At 62.7% G+C, this 20,835-nt stretch overlaps 1 protein-coding gene across 2 annotated transcripts; it reads left to right on the top strand.

Moving 5' to 3' along the window:
• The first annotated feature begins 6 nt into the window (after window positions 1-6).
• On the top strand, window positions 7-18,468 carry PGAP2 (post-GPI attachment to proteins 2). Of its 2 annotated transcripts, none has more exons than XM_079312965.1 (6): window positions 7-149; window positions 3,432-3,605; window positions 4,693-4,945; window positions 7,313-7,407; window positions 16,651-16,759; window positions 17,228-18,468. In XM_079312965.1, exons 2-6 carry the CDS (start codon window positions 3,441-3,443, stop codon window positions 17,356-17,358), a joined length of 753 nt encoding a protein of 250 aa, XP_079169091.1. In that variant the 5' UTR covers window positions 7-149; window positions 3,432-3,440; the 3' UTR covers window positions 17,359-18,468. The 2 variants fall into 2 exon arrangements, with proteins under 2 accessions (XP_079169091.1, XP_079169090.1); XM_079312964.1 differs by having other exon boundaries at window positions 7,313-7,419.
• The last annotated feature ends 2,367 nt before the right edge of the window (window positions 18,469-20,835 follow it).

Genomic DNA, 20,835 nt, shown 5'->3' with positions numbered 1-20,835 from the left:
GCCTCTTAAAGGGGCCGCAGCGGGGTTGGGGCGGGGGAAGAAGAGGAAGAGGTGGAAGAAAGGGAGGAAGAGGAGGAGGCGGAAAAGGCGGAGGAGGCGTGGTGGGGCTGCCCGGTCGGGACATGGAGCAGCGCGAGGGGGGCTGAGCGGTGAGAAGGCTGCCGGGGGTCCGGCACTGTGGGGCAAGCAGGGTTTGGGGAGGGGGTCCCGGGGCGGGTCTCTGGGGCATGGAGAGTGCCCGGAGGAGTCACTCACAGCGAGAGCCTGGGGGTCCTGGGGAGGGGGGCACCTGCGGGTGCCCATGGAGGGGTCTCAGGGGGTCTCTAGAGCCATGTGTGGTACCCAAGGCAGGTCTCGGGATGGTGCAGCGCCTCTCCTGCAGGTCAGGTGGGGACCATTCAACACGGCATACGAAATATTTGGCTTTTATTTGCCCTCTTTGGGCAAGAGCCCCGGGGGGAGGGAGGGCAGAGGCTGCGGGGCTCCTGCTGTGGGGTCCCCGGGCTGTCCCCACGGCCAAGCCCTCCGAGGGAGGGGCAGGGTTTGGGGGCTCCATCCCCCGGCCCGGGCCGTGGGGAGCCCTTGGGGGGCTCCTCGGGGTCCCGGGGAGAGGAGCCTGAGCCAGCCAGGGACCCCCCTCCACACCTAGTCCTGGCCTTTTAGGGTTTCCTTCTCTTTGCTTTTATCCCCAATAATCCCGTCTGAGCTGTGTGGCTCCTCGGTGGTTGTCTGCCCCTTCACTGGGGCTTGGTCCCCATTGTGGGGGGCTGTGGTGATGTGAGTGCCCGTGCTGCCCTGGGGCACTGCCCAGACGGTCAGGGATTGTCCATAAATCGGATTTGTCCCGCAGCCAGGTGTGATGAGGTGGGATCTATTCCAGCCTGATCCCTTGTGGCTGAGGGGAGCCCTGGGCGGGGGGACCCCTGCTCTGGGTGTCTGCCAGGCTCCGCAGGTGCCCGTCCCGACCAGCCCCAGCTTCGTTGTTGTGTGGGGTTTGAGCTGCCCTGATCCTGCAGCCTGGAGTGTCCTGAGCTGGAGGCACACACAGGGGTCTTTGATCTGGGCATCCCGGGCAGCTCCTGGAGCTCGGGCAGCCTCGGGGCCGTGCCCATTCCCTGGGGAGCCTGGGCAGTGCCCACCACCCTCTGGGGAAAAAACCCTTCCCTAAAATCCAGCCTCAGCCTGCCCTGGCCCGGCTCCAGGCAGCGCTGCCCGTGCAGGGCCGGCTGCGCCGGGGCGAGCCCGGGCTGAGGGAGCCGGGCTATAAGGGCTGAGGGAGCTGTGGGAGCCGGGCTGCGGGGCCAGGCTGTACCGAAGCAGCCGGGCTATGGGGCCGGGCTGCGGGGCCAGGCTGTTCCAGAGGAGCCAGGCTGTACTGCAGCAGCCGGGCTATGGGGCCAGGCTGCGGGGCCAGGCTGTGCTGCAGGAGCCAAGGCTCCCGGCGGGACCGACAGGCAGCCTGGCTGTGTCAGCGCTGCTGCGGGCACAGGGAATGCTCTGGATGGATCCCACAGCACAGGGCTCACGTGCCCTTCCTGCCAGATCCCTCTGGAGGGCCCCTGCTCTGCCCCTGCTCCCTGCTCTGTGTGAGTCTCGAGCTTCCTGTGTCCACACAAAGGGATTTGCATTGTCTGCCTGTCCGTGCTGCCCATCCTGTGTCTGTGGGGTCACACAGGTGTGAGGGTCTGGGCTGTGTGTCTGGGGTCACACAGGTGTGAGGGGCTGTGTCTGTGTGTCTGTGGGGTCACACAGGTGTGAGGGGCTGGGCTGTGTGTCTGTGGGGTCACACAGGTGTGAGGGGCTGTGTCTGTGGGGTCACACAGGTGTGAGGGGCTGTGTCTGTGTGTCTGTGGGGTCACACAGGTGTGAGGGGCTGTGTCTGTGGGGTCACACAGGTGTGAGGGGCTGTGTCTGTGGGGTCACACAGGTGTGAGGGGCTGTGTCTGTGTGTCTGTGGGGTCACACAGGTGTGAGGGGCTGGGCTGTGTGTCTGTGGGGTCACACAGGTGTGAGGGGCTGTGTCTGTGGGGTCACACAGGTGTGAGGGTCTGGGCTGTGTGTCTGGGGTCACACAGGTGTGAGGGTCTGGGCTGTGTGTCTGTGGGGTCACACAGGTGTGAGGGGCTGTGTCTGTGTGTCTGTGGGGTCACACAGGTGTGAGTGGCTGTGTCTGTGTGTCTGTGGGGTCACACAGGTGTGAGGGGCTGGGCTGTGTGTCTGGAGTCACACAGGTGTGAGGGGCTGTGTCTGTGGGGTCACACAGGTGTGAGGGGCTGTGTCTGTGTGTCTGTGGGGTCACACAGGTGTGAGGGGCTGGGCTGTGTCTGTGGGGTCACACAGGTGTGAGGGGCTGTGTCTGTGTGTCTGTGGGGTCACACAGGTGTGAGGGGCTGGGCTGTGTGTCTGTGGGGTCACACAGGTGTGAGGGGCTGGGCTGTGTGTCTGGGGTCACACAGGTGTGAGGGGCTGTGTCTGTGGGGTCACACAGGTGTGAGGGGCTGGGCTGTGTGTCTGTGGGGTCACACAGGTGTGAGGGGCTGGGCTGTGTGTCTGTGGGGTCACACAGGTGTGAGGGGCTGGGCTGTGTGTCTGGGGTCACACAGGTGTGAGGGGCTGGGCTGTGTGTCTGTGGGGTCACACAGGTGTGAGGGGCTGGGCTGTGTGTCTGTGGGGTCACACAGGTGTGAGGGGCTGGGCTGTGTGTCTGTGGGGTCACACAGGTGTGAGGGGCTGTGTCTGTGTGTCTGTGGGGTCACACAGGTGTGAGGGTCTGGGCTGTGTGTCTGTGGGGTCACACAGGTGTGAGGGGCTGTGTCTGTGTGTCTGTGGGGTCACACAGGTGTGAGGGGCTGGGCTGTGTGTCTGTGGGGTCACACAGGTGTGAGGGGCTGGGCTGTGTGTCTGGGGTCACACAGGTGTGAGGGGCTGGGCTGTGTGTCTGTGGGGTCACACAGGTGTGAGGGGCTGGGCTGTGGTGGGTCACACAGGTGTGAGGGGCTGGGCTGTGTGTCTGGGGTCACACAGGTGTGAGGGGCTGGGCTGTGTGTCTGTGGGGTCACACAGGTGTGAGGGTCTGGGCTGTGTGTCTGGGGTCACACAGGTGTGAGGGGCTGGGCTGTGTGTCTGTGGGGTCACACAGGTGTGAGGGTCTGGGCTGTGTGTCTGTGGGGTCACACAGGTGTGAGGGGCTGTGTCTGTGTGTCTGTGGGGTCACACAGGTGTGAGGGTCTGGGCTGTGTGTCTGTGGGGTCACACAGGTGTGAGGGGCTGGGCTGTGTGTCTGGGGTCACACAGGCTGTGTGGGGCTGGACAGAATCCCAGAATGTGAGTTTCCAGAAGCCCCCCAGAGCCATGGAGCCCAGCCTGTGACTGATCCCCACCCTGTCAGCCCCCCAGAGCCCCCAGTCAGACATGGCACTGTTTCCCTGCAGGTTTCCAAGATGCTGCAGGTGCCGCTGCCGCTGGATCGGGACGGGATCCTGTTCCGGCTGCGCTTCACCACGCTGGCCCTCGGCACTGTCTTCTGCCCCCTCTTTGGCTTCCTCTTCTGTGTCATCTGGTCTCTGCTCTTCAACTTCCGTGAGACGACTGCGACCCACTGTGGGGTGAGACTCCCGTGGGAAAATCCTGTGTTCCTGGGGGGTGGCCGAGCTCCCGTGTCCTTGTGGGCTCCTCTCCTTCCTCCTGGGCTCTGCTCTCTCCTCTCCTGGCCTCCTCTCCCTCCTTCTGGGCTCCCTTTTTCTCTTGGGCTCCTTTCCACCTTCTGGATTCCTCTCTTCTCTTCTGTCTCCTGGCCTCCTCTCCCTCCTTCTGAGCTCCCTTCTCTTCTTGGGCTCTTATCCATCTTCTGGATTCCTCTCTTCTCTTCTGTCTCCTTCTGGACTCCTCTCCTGGGCTTTGCCACCAGAGGTGTTACAGAATCCAGAACAAGCTGCATTGTCTCATTGTCCTGGTGATGCCTCAGGACTGGCTGCAGCAGGTTTGGCTTTGTGCTGGGACTGAGGGCAGTACAGACTGCTCAGGCTGTTGCCTGGACTGGGCATACTGGGGGTTATTGCAGAGAGGAATTGAAGTGGGGAAGCTGCAGGGAAATATGTTGTCCTGGGGAGGGGCTGCTCAAGAGCTGCTGCCCCGATGTCTGCTGGAGTTCAGAGGAGCCACAGGTGTTTGTGGAGGGAGGATGAGACTGGGCTCCTCCCCAGGGCTCTCAGGCTGCTGGATGAGCAGCTGGATATGAGCTGGGAATGGAGGGCAGGAGCCATCCCACACCAGCAGGAGAACTTCAGCAGGGCCAGGAAAGGGGGGATGGCTGCCACTGCCAAAGGGCAGGGCTGGGTGGGATTTGGGCAGGAATTGTTCCCTGGCAGGGTGGGCAGGGCTGGTACAGCTGTGGCTGCCCCTGGATCCCTGGCAGTGCCCAAGGCCAGGCTGGACACTGGGGCTGGAGCACTGGGACAGTGGGAGGTGTCCCTGAGCCTTAAGGTCCTTCCAAGCAAAGCCATGGTGGGAATGTCTGCACAATCAGGACAGGGTCCCCAGCCCAGCCCCAGCAGGGCCGTGGGATGGAGCAGGGGCGCTGCCACGATGGCTTTGGGAGTAGGAATGGGCTCATTTGCAATTAGCCTGGGGCAGCTGTAGGGCCTGTAGGGCAGGGCTGTGCCCGTGCCTGCCCCAGCAGCCCTGTCCCTGCAGGTGCCCAACTACCTGCCGTCCATCAGCGCGGCCATCGGGGGCGAGGCGCCGCAGCGCTACGTGTGGCGCCTGTGCATCGGCCTGCACTCCGCCCCGCGCCTGCTGGTGGCCGTGGCCTACTGGAACCACTACCAGAGCTGCCACTGCCCCCACCCCCGCTACCTGCGCCTCTGCCACCTCACCCTGCTGCTCAACCTGCTCGAGAACTTCGCCCTCCTCATCCTCACCTACGTCTCCTCCACCGAGAACTATGGTAGGTGGCACCCCGGCCTGCCCTGCTGAGCCCTGAGGCAGGTTGCAGAGGAAACGTGGTTAAAAGCCCCCAGAGATTGGAGTGAGGGCAGTAGTTATAGAGGAATGATGGGTGCATAATGTGCAGATAGCTGTGCTCTTCCCACAGTTCTTGGCTGCTGATACTTGGTTGGATCTGAGGGTTCAGGTTGGGGTTGGAGCCTGCATCAGACTTTGGCACTTGGTTCCACCTGTGCGCCAAGGACCCACTCCAGGGGTGAGGGCAGGTGAGCTCATCCTGCCTCCCCTCCATCCCCAGGGCTTGGCTGGGCTGGGCTGGGCCCTCAGCTGGCTCTCCTCCATACCTTCACACACCCTCCCCAGGAATTTCTGCAGAAAATTTCATAGAATCACACAATGCCAGACTGGTTTGCATCAGAAAGGGACCTCACAGCCCACCCAGTGCCACCCTGCCATGGCAGGGACACCTCCCACTGTCCCAGGCTGTTCCAGCCCCAGTGTCCAGCCTGGCCTTGGGCACTGTCAAGGATCCAGGAACAGCCACAGCTGCTCTGGGCACCCTGTGCCAGCCCTGCCCACCCTGCCAGGGATCAATTCCTGCCCAAGATCCCACCCAGCCCTGGCCCCTGGCACTGGGAGCCATTCCCTGTGTGCTGTCCCTCCCTGCCTTGTCCCCAGTCCCTCTCCAGCTCTCCTGGATCCCTTCATGCCCTGCCAGGGGCTCTGAGCTCTCCCTGCAGCTTCTCCTCTCCAGGTGAACACCCCCAGCTCTCCCAGTCTGGCTCTAGAGCAGAGGGGCTCCAGCCCTATAATAGGATTAGGAATTCCCTCTAGAAACAGAATCAGAGTTTCTCACCCTGAAAAAATGTCTCAAACCTGGCCACGACAGGCTTGGAAATTCTCTTCCCCCATGTGGTCTCATCTCAGAAGAACATAAGTGCCACTGCTGATCTCCAGCTGCTGTTTCATCCTAGGATCAGGAGGAGGCACCAGGGATTAACTGGAGAGCACTGAAATGCAGGAGCCAGCAAGGTGGTGCTGTAGCAGTGGGAGCAAACCCCATGCTGGGTTCTATCAGCAGGATAGTGATGTGTTGGCTTTTCCTGCACAGCAGGGTGGTGATGATGGATATTGTGTCCAGTTGTGGGCTGGAGAGCAACTTTGAACAAAGAATGGAGGGACAGGACACAGGGAATGGCTCCCACTGCCAGGGGGCAGGGCTGGGTGGGATTTGGGCAGGAATTGTTCCCTGGCAGGGTGGGCAGGGCTGGCACAGCTGTGGCTGCCCCTGGATCCCTGGCAGTGCCCAAGGCCAGGCTGGACACTGGGGCTGGAGCAGCTGGGACAGTGGGAGGTGTCCCTGCCATGGCAGGGGTGGGATAAAAAGGTTTCTAAGGTTGCTGCCAACCCAAAGCAGTCTGGAATTCAGAGCTGTGTGCTGTGAATGGAGTCCCAGGATCTCCCCCAGCCTCTGGGATGAGGATGGTCCATGGTGGAGCCCAGTGACTGGGATGGCAGGACAGGAACCTCCTGCTGATGGAGCCCTGTGCTCTGGGACTTGTCCCTCCCCAGCTCACCCTCCATGTCTCCTGCCAGCATTCCCTGTCCCATGGCAGGGTGTATCTGCCTGTCCTGGCAGTGTCCCCTCCTGGCAGGGTCTGCAGCCTCACCTGCCCCAGGGGCTTCTCCAGCTCCTGTAGGCCCAGCCCCTGCCCTTGGAAATCCAGGTGCTGCTTTGAGGTTTGGCTCCCTGGGCTGGCCCTGTGCAGAGCCCTGGAGGGGAGCCCCAGGTGTGACTGGCAGAGCTGCCCCAGGAGCTGAGGCTGACCCACTTCTGGGGTCCTCACCCCAGACTAATCCCTGACTGGGGGGAAAGTCTCAGCCCTGAGCTGCTGTGCTCAGGTTAATCCTCCCTGCCTGCAGGACACCTGGCCTGAGCTCTGCCACCTGTGGTACCTCACTCTGGCATGATTCCCTTTCCCTGGCAGGGAGAGGGCAAACAGAGACAGGTATTCCTGGTGTTCAGGTGGCTGGGAATCTAGCCCAAGGTTCAGTTTCTGGACAAGGGACTGGGAAATTCTTCTCAGAGCAGCACTTTTGAAAATCCCTCACCTGAAGGTGCAGGGGTTGTGTGGGGTTTGGGAGCAGCTCTGGCTTAGCCTTGCCCTGCCTGCTTTCCCAGCCTGATCCTGTACCTGGGCTAGTCCAGGCATGCATGGGGCAACCTCAGTGCTGCACATGAGGCTGCTGATGCTGCTGATGGGCAGGTAGATAATACAGGAGGCCAGAAGATGGACTTCCCTGGATTTTGGACTGGCCAGTGCTCCTGGCTTGGGTTGAGCAGGAAACCTGTTGTTTGTTGATGCAGCAATCCATGAAAATGCCTTCATCGTGTTCATCACGTCGGCCCTGGGCCACATGCTGCTCACCTGCATCCTCTGGAGAATGACTAAGAAACACACAGTAAGTCCCGAGGTACAGACACTTTCCTTTCTTCTCTCTGTGCTGGGAGCTGGGAGAGGGCTCTGGGGCTGGGACAGGACTGGGACAGAGCTCTGGGGCCATGCTGGGAGCTGGGAGAGGGCTCTGGGGCTGGGACAGGACTGGGACAGGGCTCTGGGGCCATGCTGGGAGCTGGCAGGGGGCTCTGGGGCTGGGACAGGACTGGGACAGAGCTCTGGGGCCATGCTGGGAGCTGGCAGGGGGCTCTGGGGCTGGGACAGGACTGGGACTGAGCTCTGGGGCCATGCTGGGAGCTGGCAGGGGACTCTGGGCTGGGACAGGACTGGGACAGAGCTCTGGGGCCATGCTGGGAGCTGGCAGGGGGCTCTGGGGCTGGGACAGGACTGGGACTGAGCTCTGGGGCCATGCTGGGAGCTGGCAGGGGGCTCTGGGGCTGGGACAGGACTGGGACTGAGCTCTGGGGCCATGCTGGGAGCTGGCAGGGGGCTCTGGGACAGGGACAGGACTGGGACAGGGCTCTGGGGCCATGCTGGGAGCTGGCAGGGGGCTCTGGGACAGAGCTCTGGGGCCATGCTGGGAGCTGGCAGGGGGCTCTGGGGCTGGGACAGGACTGGGACAGGGCTCTGGGGCCATGCTGAGAGCTGGCAGGGGGCTCTGGGGCTGGGACAGGACTGGGACAGAGCTCTGGGGCCATGCTGGGAGCTGGGAGAGGGCTCTGGGGCTGGGACAGGACTGGGACAGGGCTCTGGGGCCATGCTGGGAGCTGGCAGGGGACTCTGGGCTGGCACTGAAGGGCTTTGGCTGTCCTTGCTTGTGAAATGACCCTGAGCAGGTGCTAGAGGAGCCAACAGCAGCAGGTGAAACACAAGAAGTCACTAAAATCCATTATCTACCAAAGCAAAGTGGGAAGGAAACGTTTTACTTCCTATTTTCTGGGTTTAGTATTGAATCACAGAATTATTTTGGTTGGAAGGACCTTAAATCCCATTCAATTCCATCCCTGCCATAGCAGGGACACCTTCCACAGTCCCAGGCTGCTCCAAGCCCCAGTGTCCATCCTAACCTTGGGCACTGCCAGGGATCCAGGGGCAGCCACAGCTGCTCTGGGCACCCTGTGCCAGCCCTGCCCACCCTGCCAGGGAAGGGTTTCTTCCCAGTATCTGATTAAGTTTTCATGGAGAGATCGTATTGGAAACCCCTATTGGCATCCCTGTGGGTTGGGATGGCTCATCCATACCTGTTTCTAAGCTGAAGTTGGCTTCCCTGTGCTGGGAATTGCTGGTTCTGCAAGCTGGGAGCAGCAGGAGTTGTTCTCCCTTTGCTTCAGAATGCATCTGTGGAGCAGGCTGGCTCTGGCTTTTTCTGGGGAGGGGTCAGGGGGTGCAGGTTCTGCCTAGGTGGGGGAGCAGGTCCAGTGGAGGATCCAGCCAGGGGCTCCTGGCCCCATTGCCTGCATGCAGCTTCTGTGCTGTGCTGGTTTAGGACATCCAGGTTTGTCTGGGCTGTGGGCACTGACAGCCATGGGCAGGATATCCAGGTTTGTCTGGGCTGTGGGCACTGACAGCCATGGGCAGGATATCCAGGTTTGTCTGGGCTGTGGGCACTGACAGCCTGGCCAGGGCAGGACATCCAGGTTTGTCTGGGCTGTAGGCACTGACAGCCTGGCCAGGGCAGGACATCACATTCAGGTTTGAGGCTGTGTGGGACCTGCTGCTGTGCCCATGTGGCTCCTGCACACTTGGTTTCACTTGTGGATCTGGGCTCCCTGGATCTGTCTGTCCTTTCCTGCTGGGATACTCCTCCCCAGCTGATCCCAGTGCAGCCCTCATTGTCCCAATGTGGAATGGGGAGTGGTCCCAGGGCAGGGGGCTGCACAGGCTCTCCCAGGGGCTGTGATGGGTGGGTGCTGTGCCATGTCCCAGCAGGATGAGTGCTGGGGGCCAGCTCTGCAGCCCCAGAGCAGCTCCTGCTCCATGGCTGCTGTTTATCCTCCCCTCTGCCAATTCACCCAGCCTGTCCCTGCTGCCTGACTCCAGAGACCTGCAGAAGAAGCTTCCAGCAGTACTTTGGCTGTAAGACTCCTTAGGAGAGGGGATGGAGATGCTGAGGCTCTACTTGCTCACTGGGAAGTGCTCTGTTCTCTCTGCTGATATGGGAATAGCAGGAGCTCAGTCATTCCTTGGCAGCTGTCCCACAGCTTCCTTTATTTCTGTCATATTGTTTGGACTTGTCTTTTTTCTGGGTGAGACCTCCAAGGCCCTGGGTCTCCTCCCCTGCCACGTCACCCACTGGGGCTGGTTCATCTCCCCTGCAGTGGGCAGGGGGGAGGCATCCCAAATCCTGGGCTCAGCTTTGGGCTGTTTTGGGGTGCTGGAGTGTGTCCAGGGGGGGAATGGAGCTGGGAAGGGGCTCAGCCTGGAGAAAAGGAGGCTCAGGGGGACCTTGTGGCTCTGCACAGCTCCCTGACAGGAGGGGCAGGAAGGGGGGTCGGGCTCTGCTCCAGGAACAGAGCCTGGAGGAGAGGGAACAGCCTCAGGCTGGGCAGGGCAGGCTCAGGGTGGGTATTGAGAAAATCCCTTCCCAGACAGGGCTGTGCAGCCCTGGCACAGCTGCCAGGGAAGGGTGGAGTCCCATCCCTGGAGGGAGTCCCCAGCTGTGTGGATGTGACACTTGGGGACATGGGTCAGTGCTGGCCTTGGCAGTGCTGGGGAGCAGCTGGACTCGGTGTCAGAGGGATTTTGCAGCCTCATTGGTGACTCCACCCAAGGAGCAGAGCAATCTACACATCCCTGAGGGGAAGGGCAGGGAACATGGTGACACCTTGGCTGGGCATGGCACAGCTGGCACAGTGCCACCACCTGCTTCCTCCTCCCCTCCTGCAACAGCCTGCTGGTGCAGGGGAGCTGCCCTCGGGGTGCATGGTCCCCCCAAAGCTGGGCATTTCCCCAAGGAGACAGGGCTCTCCAGGGCCTGAGGCCACTGGGACTGTGGTGTCCCCGTGCCAGCCCCGGTGTCCCCGTGCCAGCCCCGGTGTCCCCGCTGGAGGGAGCTGTTGCCCAGGGCACGAGGGTGATGGGTGAGGGAGGAGGAGGAAGAAGGCGATGCAGCTCCCAGACTAGGGTGAAGAGGGCACAGTGCTTGTCACACCACCAGGTGTCACCTCTGGCTAGGGGACTCCTGTCACTGCACTGTCCTGTGGTGTGCACTGGGTTCTGCTGGGAATCATTCCATGCCCTCCGGGCCCAGTGGCATCTCCCAGGACTTGTCCCACTCTCTGCCTGGATTCCTCGGGCTCCAGGCCCTCTGCCCACAGCTGGTGGCCCCTGGCAGGCTGGGCACAGCTGCTGTGACACCTGCAGCTTGCTTGGCTCAGCAGGGTGGGACAGGGGAGGTGCCACTGCCACATCCTTGCTGCGTCACTTGGGCAGTGCCTGTGAGCTGCCCAGCCACGCTCGTGGGGCTGGTTTAGGCCAGGGCACAGCTGGTCCCTCCCTGTGCATCACAGCACCTCAGGGACACACTGGCTGGCTTTGTGTCCCTTGTGGGGCCTTTGTTCCCTTTGCTGTCCCCAGTCCTGCAGTGGCGATGGCAGGAGGGACAGGCAGAGGTGGCTCTGGTCTCACGGTGTTCTGTCCTTCCCTCCTCCTCAGCAGAGGGTCCCCACAGGCTCCAGGTTCTCTAGGGCCAAAGCTGGGACCATCCCCAGGACAAACTCCCTGGGGGAGCTGGAAGCTGGATCTGTCTGGAGGAGGGAACGGGGGGCTGTGCCTTCCCAGCTCCAGGCTGGCACCCCTTTCAGCACTGCTGGAGGGGGTGAAGCTCCCCAGGGCTGGCAGCATAGGAGGGACAGGAATTGGTCTTGCAAAAGCTTCTCATCCGGCGGGGCTCCTGTTGCAAGTGCTGTTCTCAGAGGGCAGGAAGGTGCAGAGGAACTGGTTTGTAATGGGGAAGTACGGGCGGTTTCCAGTTCCGAGGTGGCAAATGCTGAGAGAGGAAAACAAAGCTCTGCAGGAGGGGAGAAAAGAGAAAGCAGGAGAGAGAAAAGGAGGGGAAGGGGCAAAGCAGAGGAAGAGATTCTGTGGAAAAGGGAAATGGAGCCTGGCAGCCTTCAGCTGTGGCTGGTCACTGTGCTTGGTGCTTGGCCATGGCAGTGCCCACCTGGGCTGGCTGCTCTGCTGTTCTTGGCTGGCTGCTCGCCCTTCAAGCCCTCCTCCCCCCAGCCCTGAGGCACAGAGCTGGGCATTGGGGCAGAGCAGTTTCACTTCTTGTTTGCAAACACATTTCACCTCCCAGCTCAGCGTGGTGGCCCCAGCAGACACCAGTGTGTGCATGTGGTGGCCACTGGGCTGGGTGGCTCAGGCCCATCAGAGGAGGCCAGGGAGCTACTCCAGGGCTGGAGCCAGGCTGGGAGAGCTGGAGAGGGACTGGGGACAAGGCAGGGAGGGACAGGACACAGGGAATGGCTCCCAGTGCCAGAAGGCAGGGCTGGGTGGGAATTGGGCAGGAATTGTTCCCTGTCAGGATGGGCAGGGCTGGCACAGGGTGCCCAGAGCAGCTGTGGCTGCCCCTGGATCCCTGGCAGTGCCCAAGGCCAGGCTGGACACTGGGGCTGGAGCAGCCTGGGACACTGGGAGATGTCCCCATGGCAGGGGTGGGATGGGTGGGATTTAAGGTCACTTTAAGATCACTTCCAGTGCATGCTGTGGCCAGTGGAGCTGGGTCCTGCTCTGCCACCAGCCCCTGGGCTCTATCCCAGTGTCCCACTCCCCCAGGGCACACGGCTGAGCCCAGCCCAGGCAGCAGGCAGTGCACAGCCACAGCAGCTTGGGGCACAGCCCCTGTGTCCCCTGGGCCCTGCTGGGCCCTGGCAGCTGCAGAGGGTCCCTGAACCGGGTCCCTGTGAGGCAGCAGGGTGCCTGAGTGCCAGCAGGGTGCTGGGCTGTCCCTGTGAGGCAGCAGGGTCCCTGTGAGGCAGCAGGGTCCCTGGCTGTCCCTGTGAGGCAGCAGGGTCCCTCGCAGGGTGCTGGGCTGTCCCTGTGAGGCAGCAGGGTCCCTCGCAGGGTCCCTGGCTGTCCCTGTGAGGCAGCAGGGTCCCTCGCAGGGTGCCGCACTGTCCCTGTGAGGCAGCAGGTTCCCTGGCTGTCCCTGTGAGGCAGCAGGGTCCCTGGCTGTCCCTGTGGGGCAGCAGGGTCCCTGGCTGTCCCTGTGAGGCAGCAGGGTCCCTGGCTGTCCCTGTGAGGCAGCAGGGTCCCTGGCTGTCCCTGTGGGGGCAGCAGGGTCCCTGGCTGTCCCTGTGAGGCAGCAGGGTCCCTGGCTGTCCCTGTGAGGCAGCAGGGTCCCTGGCTGTCCCTGTGGGGCAGCAGGGTCCCTCGCAGGGTGCTGGGCTGTCCCTGTGAGGCAGCAGGGTCCCTGTGAGGCAGCAGGGTCCCTGGCTGTCCCTGTGAGGCAGCAGGGTCCCTCGCAGGGTGCCGCGCTGTCCCTGCCCTGAGCCGTGTCAGAGGCACCGCAAGCCCTCGGTGAGCACACGTGGTTTCCCCGCTCCCACAGCCCCTGGCAGGCCGGCGCTGCCTCCGAGCTGCCTCTATAAATAGCTGAGCTCTCTGTGGGGCCCTGGGCTCCGGGCTGCTGGGGCTGGGGTGCGACACAGAGCCCTGCAGGTGCCACATCCCCCGGAAAGGGGCGGTGGTGAGGGCAGCACTGGGGCGGGGAGGTCCCTGCAGAGTTGTTGCTGCCGTTTAAGATCACCGTCATTCATCCCTGTCCCCATCAGGAAGTGGGGTTGGGCACAGTCCTTCCTCTCTGGAGTAGGAGGCTCCTGTGTCTGCCTGCTGGTGGCTCACAGCAGCCACCCCTCAAGCCCTCAGAGCTGCGTTTGCAGGGCTTGGGGCTCGCCCAGGCTGGGGGAATGAGACCCCCAGAGCCTTGTGTGGGCTGGGAGCAGCATCCCAGAGTTTGTCCCCAGGCTGGCTGCTGCAGCTGCTCTCTCCTCCCCACTTGTCTGGCCTCCTGCTCCTGACTCACCTTCATGTGCCAGGAACATGCCTCAGCTCCTGCCACACCTGGGCACGAGATAGAACTGCCCTGTGGTTTCCTGGGTCAGACCACACACTGCCACAGGGGGCTGGGGAGGCTGTGTGACACTGGGGGCTCCCAGGGGCTGTGGGTGGCCTGATCTGTCTTACCAGGAGGAAGTTGGTAGCCACAGCTGTGCCAGCCCAGCAACCCAGCCAGGCCACAGGGGAGCCTGGCACCAGCTCACCTTGGAGCACCTGATCCTTGGGATTTTCTTATCCCCCTTTTCCCTCACTGGCAGCCAGAGTTTGGTGGGTTCTTGCCAGGCTGCTTGGAGCAGCCAGCTCCTCTCCAGGCCTCTGACCTGGGGGCCTCCTGGTCTTGTCCAGGCTGAGCAAGCCCAATTCTCCCAGTCTTTCCTCACAGCTGAGATGCTCCATTCCTCTGATCTTGGTGCCCTCCTCTGGCCACCATCTGGCTCCCTGGGCTGTCCTCAGGTGGGGAGTCCCCACAAAGCTGGGGCCTTGGGAAGCAGGAACAGTGCCTGGCACTGCCTGAGCCCTGAGCAGGGCCGTGGGCCCAGCCCACAGCAGTCAGGGGATGGACAGCTCCTCTCCATCCAGCAGCTCCTGGAGCTCCCACCGTGCTGCCCCAAGGGTGGGCTGGCTGTGTCCCTTCCCCCTGCAGCAGGGCAGGGTGGCACTCCAGCTCCCACAGCCCACTGGAGTCCCCACACACCCCAGTCCCCTGCAGGAGCATGGGCAGGCTTCCAAGCCAGCTCTGCTCAGCACTGTGCCATGTCACCACGTGCTACCTCCCCTGCCCTGCCCTGTGATGCCCCGTGTCACCACGTGCCACCTCCCCTGCCCTGCGCTGTTATCCCCTGTGTCACCATGTGCCACCTGCCCTGCCTTGTGATCCCCTGGCACTGGGCTGAGCCAGCCCTGCCCTGCCATTAGGGATTAACACCTAATTATCCTTTTGTTAATCCTGTGCCCAGACTGGGAGAGGGGGAGCTTAGAGGGCACCCAGAGGTTCAGGGATTACTCTGATGAGCCCAGGTGGCTCCTTAGGACCATCTCGGGGTCCTGCAGCAGGACCCGGGTGTTGGAACTGCCTGGTGGCCCCAGTGGGTCCCTGGTGGCCCTGGCAGTTTCCTGGTGGCCAGGGCGGGTCCCTGCCAGCTCTGGCAGGTCCCTGGAATCCCTGGTAGGTCCCTAATGGCCTCAGTGGTTCCTGGAACCCTGGCAGGTTCCTGGTGGTCCTGGCAGGCCCCCCAAGGTCCGGCAGGCTGTGTGCCGTACCTGGGCAGTGTCTGGGCAGTACCTGGGCAGTACCTGGGCAGTGTCTGGGCAGTACCTGGGCAGTTCCTGAGCAGTGTCTGGGCAGTGTCTGGGCAGTGTCTGGGCAGTTCCTGGGCAGTACCTGGGCAGTGTCTGGGCAGTTCCTGAGCAGTGTCTGGGCAGTACCTGGGCAGTGTCTGGGCAGTACCTGGGCAGTGTCTGGGCAGTGTCTGGGCAGTTCCTGAGCAGTGTCTGGGCAGTACCTGGGCAGTGTCTGGGCAGTTCCTGAGCAGTGTCTGGGCAGTGTCTGGGCAGTTCCTGAGCAGTGTCTGGGCAGTGTCTGGGCAGTGTCTGGGCAGTTCCTGAGCAGTGTCTGGGCAGTGTCTGGGCAGTTCCTGGGCAGTGTCTGGGCAGTACCTGGGCAGTGTCTGGGCAGTTCCTGGGCAGTGTCTGGGCAGTACCTGGGCAGTGTCTGGGCAGTTCCTGGGCAGTGTCTGGGCAGTTCCTGGGCAGTGTCTGGGCAGTACCTGGGCCCTGCCGTGCCCCTGTCGCGCCCCGCGCAGCCGGTGGCCGTGGGAGCCGGTGTCACCGTGCTGTCACCAGGGCTGTTCCCAGCCTCCCTTCCGCTGTGAAACCCGGCCCGGGCTCTGCCCCCCGGTGCCCCCGCTGCTCCTCCTGCCCTGCAGGGCTGAGCTGCTGCTGGCCAGGCGCTCCCGGCAGCAGGGGCCAGCCCTGAGCTGCTGTCCCCCGCGTGTCCCCACGTGCTGCGGTGCCTGTCAATCCCTCCTTCCTCTCTGGGTTTTCCTCCCTGGCTGAGCCCCTGGCACGCGTTCAGGGGTAATGGAAAGTGTGATGGGGAAATTTGAATTTTCCTTGTTATCAGCACTCCCTCAGAATGGAATCTTTGTCTCACGTGAAGCGTGGGGCGAGGTGGAAATTCCCCTCCCACCTGTAACAGCCTGGGCTGTCTGTGGCATCCCAAGCTCCTGCTGTGGGGCTGAGCCCTCCTTGCAGCCCCTCTGCACCCTCCTGGGGCTCCAGATGTGGTTTGGGGTTTCTCTGCCCCCCGGGCTGTAGGATCCTTATCCATGACCCTCAGTGTGATGGGAGAAATAGAGGAACTGGAGCTGGTAGCTGCTGTGGCTCTCAGGGGTCACTGCACCCCCAGCTCCCAGCTTTGGGGAGCCTATCCCAGGGGACAGGCCTGGCCCCTGGTTGTGCCCCTGAGCTCTGGGGCACAGGAGCAGTGAGCTGGGGCTGTGCTGGCAGCTGGATCTTCCCCATGCTGTGTTCCTGCCCCATCAGAGGCAGTGCTGGGGGCAGGATGGGGCCCCTCAGTGCCAGGGTGTGCTGGGTGAGCTCCCAGCGCAGCACCCGCCCCGCCTGCCACCCCTTCATGTGGTTTCCTCCTCCCTGCTGCTGCTGTGAGTGAGGGAGTGCAGCAGCCTGTGAATTCCCTGAGCCCTGGGGCCACCTGCAGCCACCAGGGCCGGGGTGCCTGCCTCTGGTGGAGCCTTGGCCTGTCCTCGAGGAGCACCCCAGTGTCAATATTTGCTGGGACCCCATGGGGCTCCCTCACTCCCTGTATCTCCATGTGGGTGTGAACCCTGTGTGCTCCCAGGCACAGCCCTGCCAAAGCCACCCATGGGGCTGGCCTGGGGGGCTCTGCACAAGGAGCCAGGGTGCAGAGACCCCTGGGGCTGTGTGGGGCAAGGACAGAGCTTCCCTGGGTTGGGGATGGGATGGGATGGGATGGGATGGGATGGGATGGGATGGGATGGGATGGGATGGGATGGGATGGGTTCCATGGGATCCATGAGATGGGGATGGGATCCATGGGATGGGATGGGTTCCATGGGGATAGGGATGGGATCCATGGGATGGGAATGGGAATAGGGATGGGATCCATGGGATGGGATGGCATCACCCAGCCCTTGGCCTCTTCCAGGAGCGCAAGTCATACAAGTGGAAGCAGCTGCTCTTCTTCTTCACCTTCATCACATTTGCGTTTGCTGTGTGTGTTTACTTCCACCACAACTGGTACTGTGGCCCTGGAGGTGAGGGGCTGCCTGGGGGGGCATGTGGGGAAGGGCTGGGTGCTCACAGAATCACTGAATCACAGGATTGTTAAGGTTGGAACAGATCCCTGAGATCAGCAAGTCCCAGCTGTGCCTGATGCCCACCTTGTCCCCACCCAGAGCTCTGAGTGCCACCTCCAGGTGCCACCTGCAGGGATGGGCACTGCAAACCTCCCTGGGCAGCTCTTTCCAATGCTCAGCCACCCCTTCTGTGAAAAACTTCCTTCTCATGTCCAAAAACTCTTCCTGATGTCTGACATCCTCCTGATATGGTACCTTGCCTTCCAAATCCCAGCCCAGGGAAGCTCTAGGTGTCCAGCCATGTTTTACCCTGGTGGGGGTCAAGCCCCCAGCCCCTGCTCTGCTGCCCCAAACAGGTGGCCCAGAGCCCCCCCAGCTCCCAGGGCAGATGCAGCTCCCCCTCACCTGCTGTGTTTCCTCCCCCAGTGTACACTGTCTTCGCCTTCCTGGAGTACCTGGTTGTCCTCTCCAACATGGCCTTCCACATGACTGCCTTCTGGGACTTTGGCAACAAGGAGCTGGTGGTGAGCTCGCTGCTGGAGGACAAGCACTTCTAGCCAGCCCCACCCTGGGGCTCCTCTTCCTGTGCTGCTGGGCTGTTTGCTGTGGAGCTGCTGCCAGGATCATCCCAGATCCCAGGAGAGTCTGTCCCTAGCTGCACCTGCAGCTCTCCTCCAGGACAGCAGTGGGCTCTTCCCAGGGACCCCTGTCCTGACTCCCTGCCTGCTCCAGGGGGGCAGGACAGAGCAGGAACAGGGACCTGGGGCTGTTGTTTTGGGGGATGCTCCAGGATGCTGCTCCCAGTGTTGAGGCACGGGGGTCCAGCCCTGCCCTGTCATTTCTTGGCCTAGTTGTCTCATGGTTCCTCCTCCAGTCTGGAGGTCATGGAGCCAGTCCTCAGAAAGGGCTGTTGGCCTTTTGGGCTGGCTTCAGGCACTGGGGCAGGGCCCATCTATGCCTGAGTCCCCTGGAGGGAGCAGAAAGGTGCTGGGCTGTGCAGGGACTGCCCAGAGCAGGGTGGAGCACTCAGGGCAGAGCAGGTGATGGGAGCAGCCACATCTCACTCCTGCCTTTCCCAGAAGCCCCCCCAGCAGCACAGGCTGCTCCAGGGGTGCTGTGCTCATTCCAGCCCAGTTTGGGGAGGAAGGGTGAGTGTGCTGGTGCTGGAGGTCTTTGTCCCATGTCCCCCCTGTGCTATGGGGCTGGAGCTGGGATCTGCTGGGGTTGAGCAGTGCCCCCCGTGTGCAGCTTTGGCTGCCAGGGCACAGGGGACATGGTTGGATGGCAGATGGGGGCTGGCAGTGTCTCCAAGCTCCTCCTGCAGTGCTGCTGGAAGGGGCACCTGGAGCTGTCTTGATTCTGGGGAGGTCTGCACTTGCCAGGGCTCATCCCACCCCACGCTTGGCAGGAAGGAGCAGCCCTCCCTGCCCTTTGCCTGAGCACAGCCACCACCAGAGTCCCCTGGGCTGTCCCAGTGCTCATCCAGGGCTGGGCAGAGCCTCCTGCAGTGGGAGCTGCGGGGCCCTGGCAGAGCTGGGGCTGAGCTGCCTTCCAGCAGCTCCTGCTGCACGTGTCCATCGTCAGTGTCCCCATCCGTGGGCTCCATCCGCGTCCCTGCATGCGTCTGAGGCTTTGAGGTGGAAATAAAGCACTAAGTATTTTTGTGAGCTCTCGCCAAACTCCACAGCATTTCCACCTGGCCCGGCCTGGCACGGCCCTGGCACAGCCAGCAGGTCCAGACCTGCCCCATGGGCAGGGTGGGGCTGCAATGGGGTGCAGGGCATGGACCGCGGGCACCGGGGCTGGAGTGTGGGATGTGGATCCTGGAGCTGGGCTGCAAGATGTGAGCCCTGGGTGCTGGGGTGCAGGATGTGCAGTGCTGGGTGTGCAATGGGAATCCTGAGTGCTGGGGTGCAGGATGTGCAGTGCTGGGTGTGCAATGGGAATCCTGAGTGCTGGGGTGCAGGATGTGCAGTGCTGGGTGTGCAAGGGGAATCCTGAGTGCTGGGGTGCAGGATGTGCAGTGCTGGGTGTGCAATGGGAATCCTGAGTGCTGGGGTGCAGGATGTGCAGTGCTGGGTGTGCAATGGGAATCCCGGGTGCTGGGGTGCAGGATGTGCAGTGCTGGGTGTGCAATGGGAATCCTGAGTGCTGGGGTGCAGGATGTGCAGTGCTGGGGTGCAGGATGTGCAGTGCAGGGGTGCAGGATGTGCAGTGCTGGGTGTGCAATGGGAATCCCGGGTGCTGGGGTGCAGGATGTGCAGTGCTGGGTGTGCAATGGGAATCCTGAGTGCTGGGGTGCAGGATGTGCAGTGCAGGGTGTGCAATGGGAATCCTGGGTGCTGGGGTGCAGGATGTGCAGTGCTGGGTGTGCAGTGGGAATCCTGAGTGCTGGGGTGCAGGATGTGCAGTGCTGGGTGTGCAATGGGAATCCCGGGTGCTGGGGTGCAGGATGTGCAGTGCAGGGTGTGCAATGGGAATCCTGAGTGCTGGGGTGCAGGATGTGCAGTGCTGGGGTGCAGGATGTGCAGTGCAGGATGTGCAGTGCTGGGGTGCAGGATGTGCAGTGCTGGATGTGCAATGGGAATCCTGAGTGCTGGGGTGCAGGATGTGCAGTGCTGGGGTGCAGGATGTGCAGTGCAGGATGTGCAGTGCTGGGGTGCAGGATGTGCAGTGCAGGGTGTGCAATGGGAATCCTGGGTGCTGGGGTGCAGGATGTGCAGTGCTGGGGTGCAGGATGTGCAGTGCAGGGTGTGCAATGGGAATCCTGAGTGCTGGGGTGCAGGATGTGCAGTGCTGGGGTGCAGGATGTGCAGTGCTGGGTGTGCAATGGGAATCCTGAGTGCTGGGGTGCAGGATGTGCAGTGCTGGGTGTGCAATGGGAATCCTGAGTGCTGGGGTGCAGGATGTGCAGTGCTGGGGTGCAGGATGTGCAGTGCTGGGTGTGCAATGGGAATCCCGAGTGCTGGGGTGCAGGATGTGCAGTGCTGGGGTGCAGGATGTGCAGTGCTGGGTGTGCAATGGGAATCCCGGGTGCTGGGGTGCAGGATGTGCAGTGCTGGGGTGCAGGATGTGCAGTGCAGGGTGTGCAATGGGAATCCCGAGTGCTGGGGTGCAGGATGTGCAGTGCTGGGTGTGCAATGGGAATCCTGAGTGCTGGGGTGCAGGATGTGCAGTGCTGGGGTGCAGGATGTGCAGTGCTGGGTGTGCAATGGGAATCCTGAGTGCTGGGGTGCAGGATGTGCAGTGCTGGATGTGCAATGGGAATCCTGAGTGCTGGGGTGCAGGATGTGCAGTGCTGGGGTGCAGGATGTGCAGTGCTGGGTGTGGGTTCTGGACCCTGGCTGTTGGGGCTGTGATGTGGGACGTGGCCCTGGGTGCGGATGAAGGCTGGGAAGGTTCAGCGAGGCTTGGAAGCAGCCAGGAGCCGGGCTGGAGGCGTGGGACTGAGCAGGAGCCGGGCTGGAGGCGTGGGACTGAGCCCACCCCGCAGCTGGCGGCCCCGGTCCCCGCCCAGCCCCGGGGGCCGCTGACTTGGCTGCGGATCCCGCAGATCTCACAGGTGCTGCGGGGCCGGGGGCCGGCACAGCCCCGGGAACAGAGCCTGGGGCCAGGAGAGCCGGGGCTGGCACTGCTGGGGCGGGCAGGGCAGGGGCAGGGGAGCTGCCGGGGGCTCGGTTCCCCCTGCCCGGGCCGTGGTGGGGCCCTGCGCTCTCTGCCCCGGCAGCAGCTGGGAGGGGAAGAGCCATGAGCTCATCCCGCTGTGCTGGGCCAGGGCAGGGCTGTGTCCCGCTCGCGGCATCACAGGGTCCCCTCCTCATCCCAGCACCCACTTCGACACTGAACCCCACCAGGATGGCACTTGCCAGCCCCACGGCAGGACCAGGACATGGCTGAGGGGATCCTCACAGTGGGACCAAGATAGGGCTGTGGGGATCCCCACTGCAGGACCAGGACGTGGCTCAGGGGATCCCCACGGACAGACCAGGACAGGGCTGTGGGATCCCCACTGCAGGAGCAGGATTTGTCTGTGG

This window comes from Erithacus rubecula (assembly GCF_903797595.1).
Source record: "Erithacus rubecula genome assembly, chromosome: 1".
Taxonomy (NCBI): Eukaryota; Metazoa; Chordata; class Aves; order Passeriformes; family Muscicapidae; genus Erithacus; species Erithacus rubecula.
Note: the sequence above shows the minus strand (reverse complement) of the source record. Positions and strands in the feature narration are given on the sequence as shown.

Coding starts and splice junctions, on each gene's coding strand:
- PGAP2 (XM_079312964.1), top strand. CDS start 3,441: ATGCTGCAGGTGCCGCTGCCGCTGGATCGGGACGGGATCCTGTTCCGG. Junction 7,420..16,650: donor AACACACAGTAAGTCCCGAG/GTACAGACACTT, acceptor GGCCTCTTCCAG/GAGCGCAAGTCATACAAGTG. Junction 16,760..17,227: donor CTGGTACTGTGGCCCTGGAG/GTGAGGGGCTGC, acceptor TTCCTCCCCCAG/TGTACACTGTCTTCGCCTTC.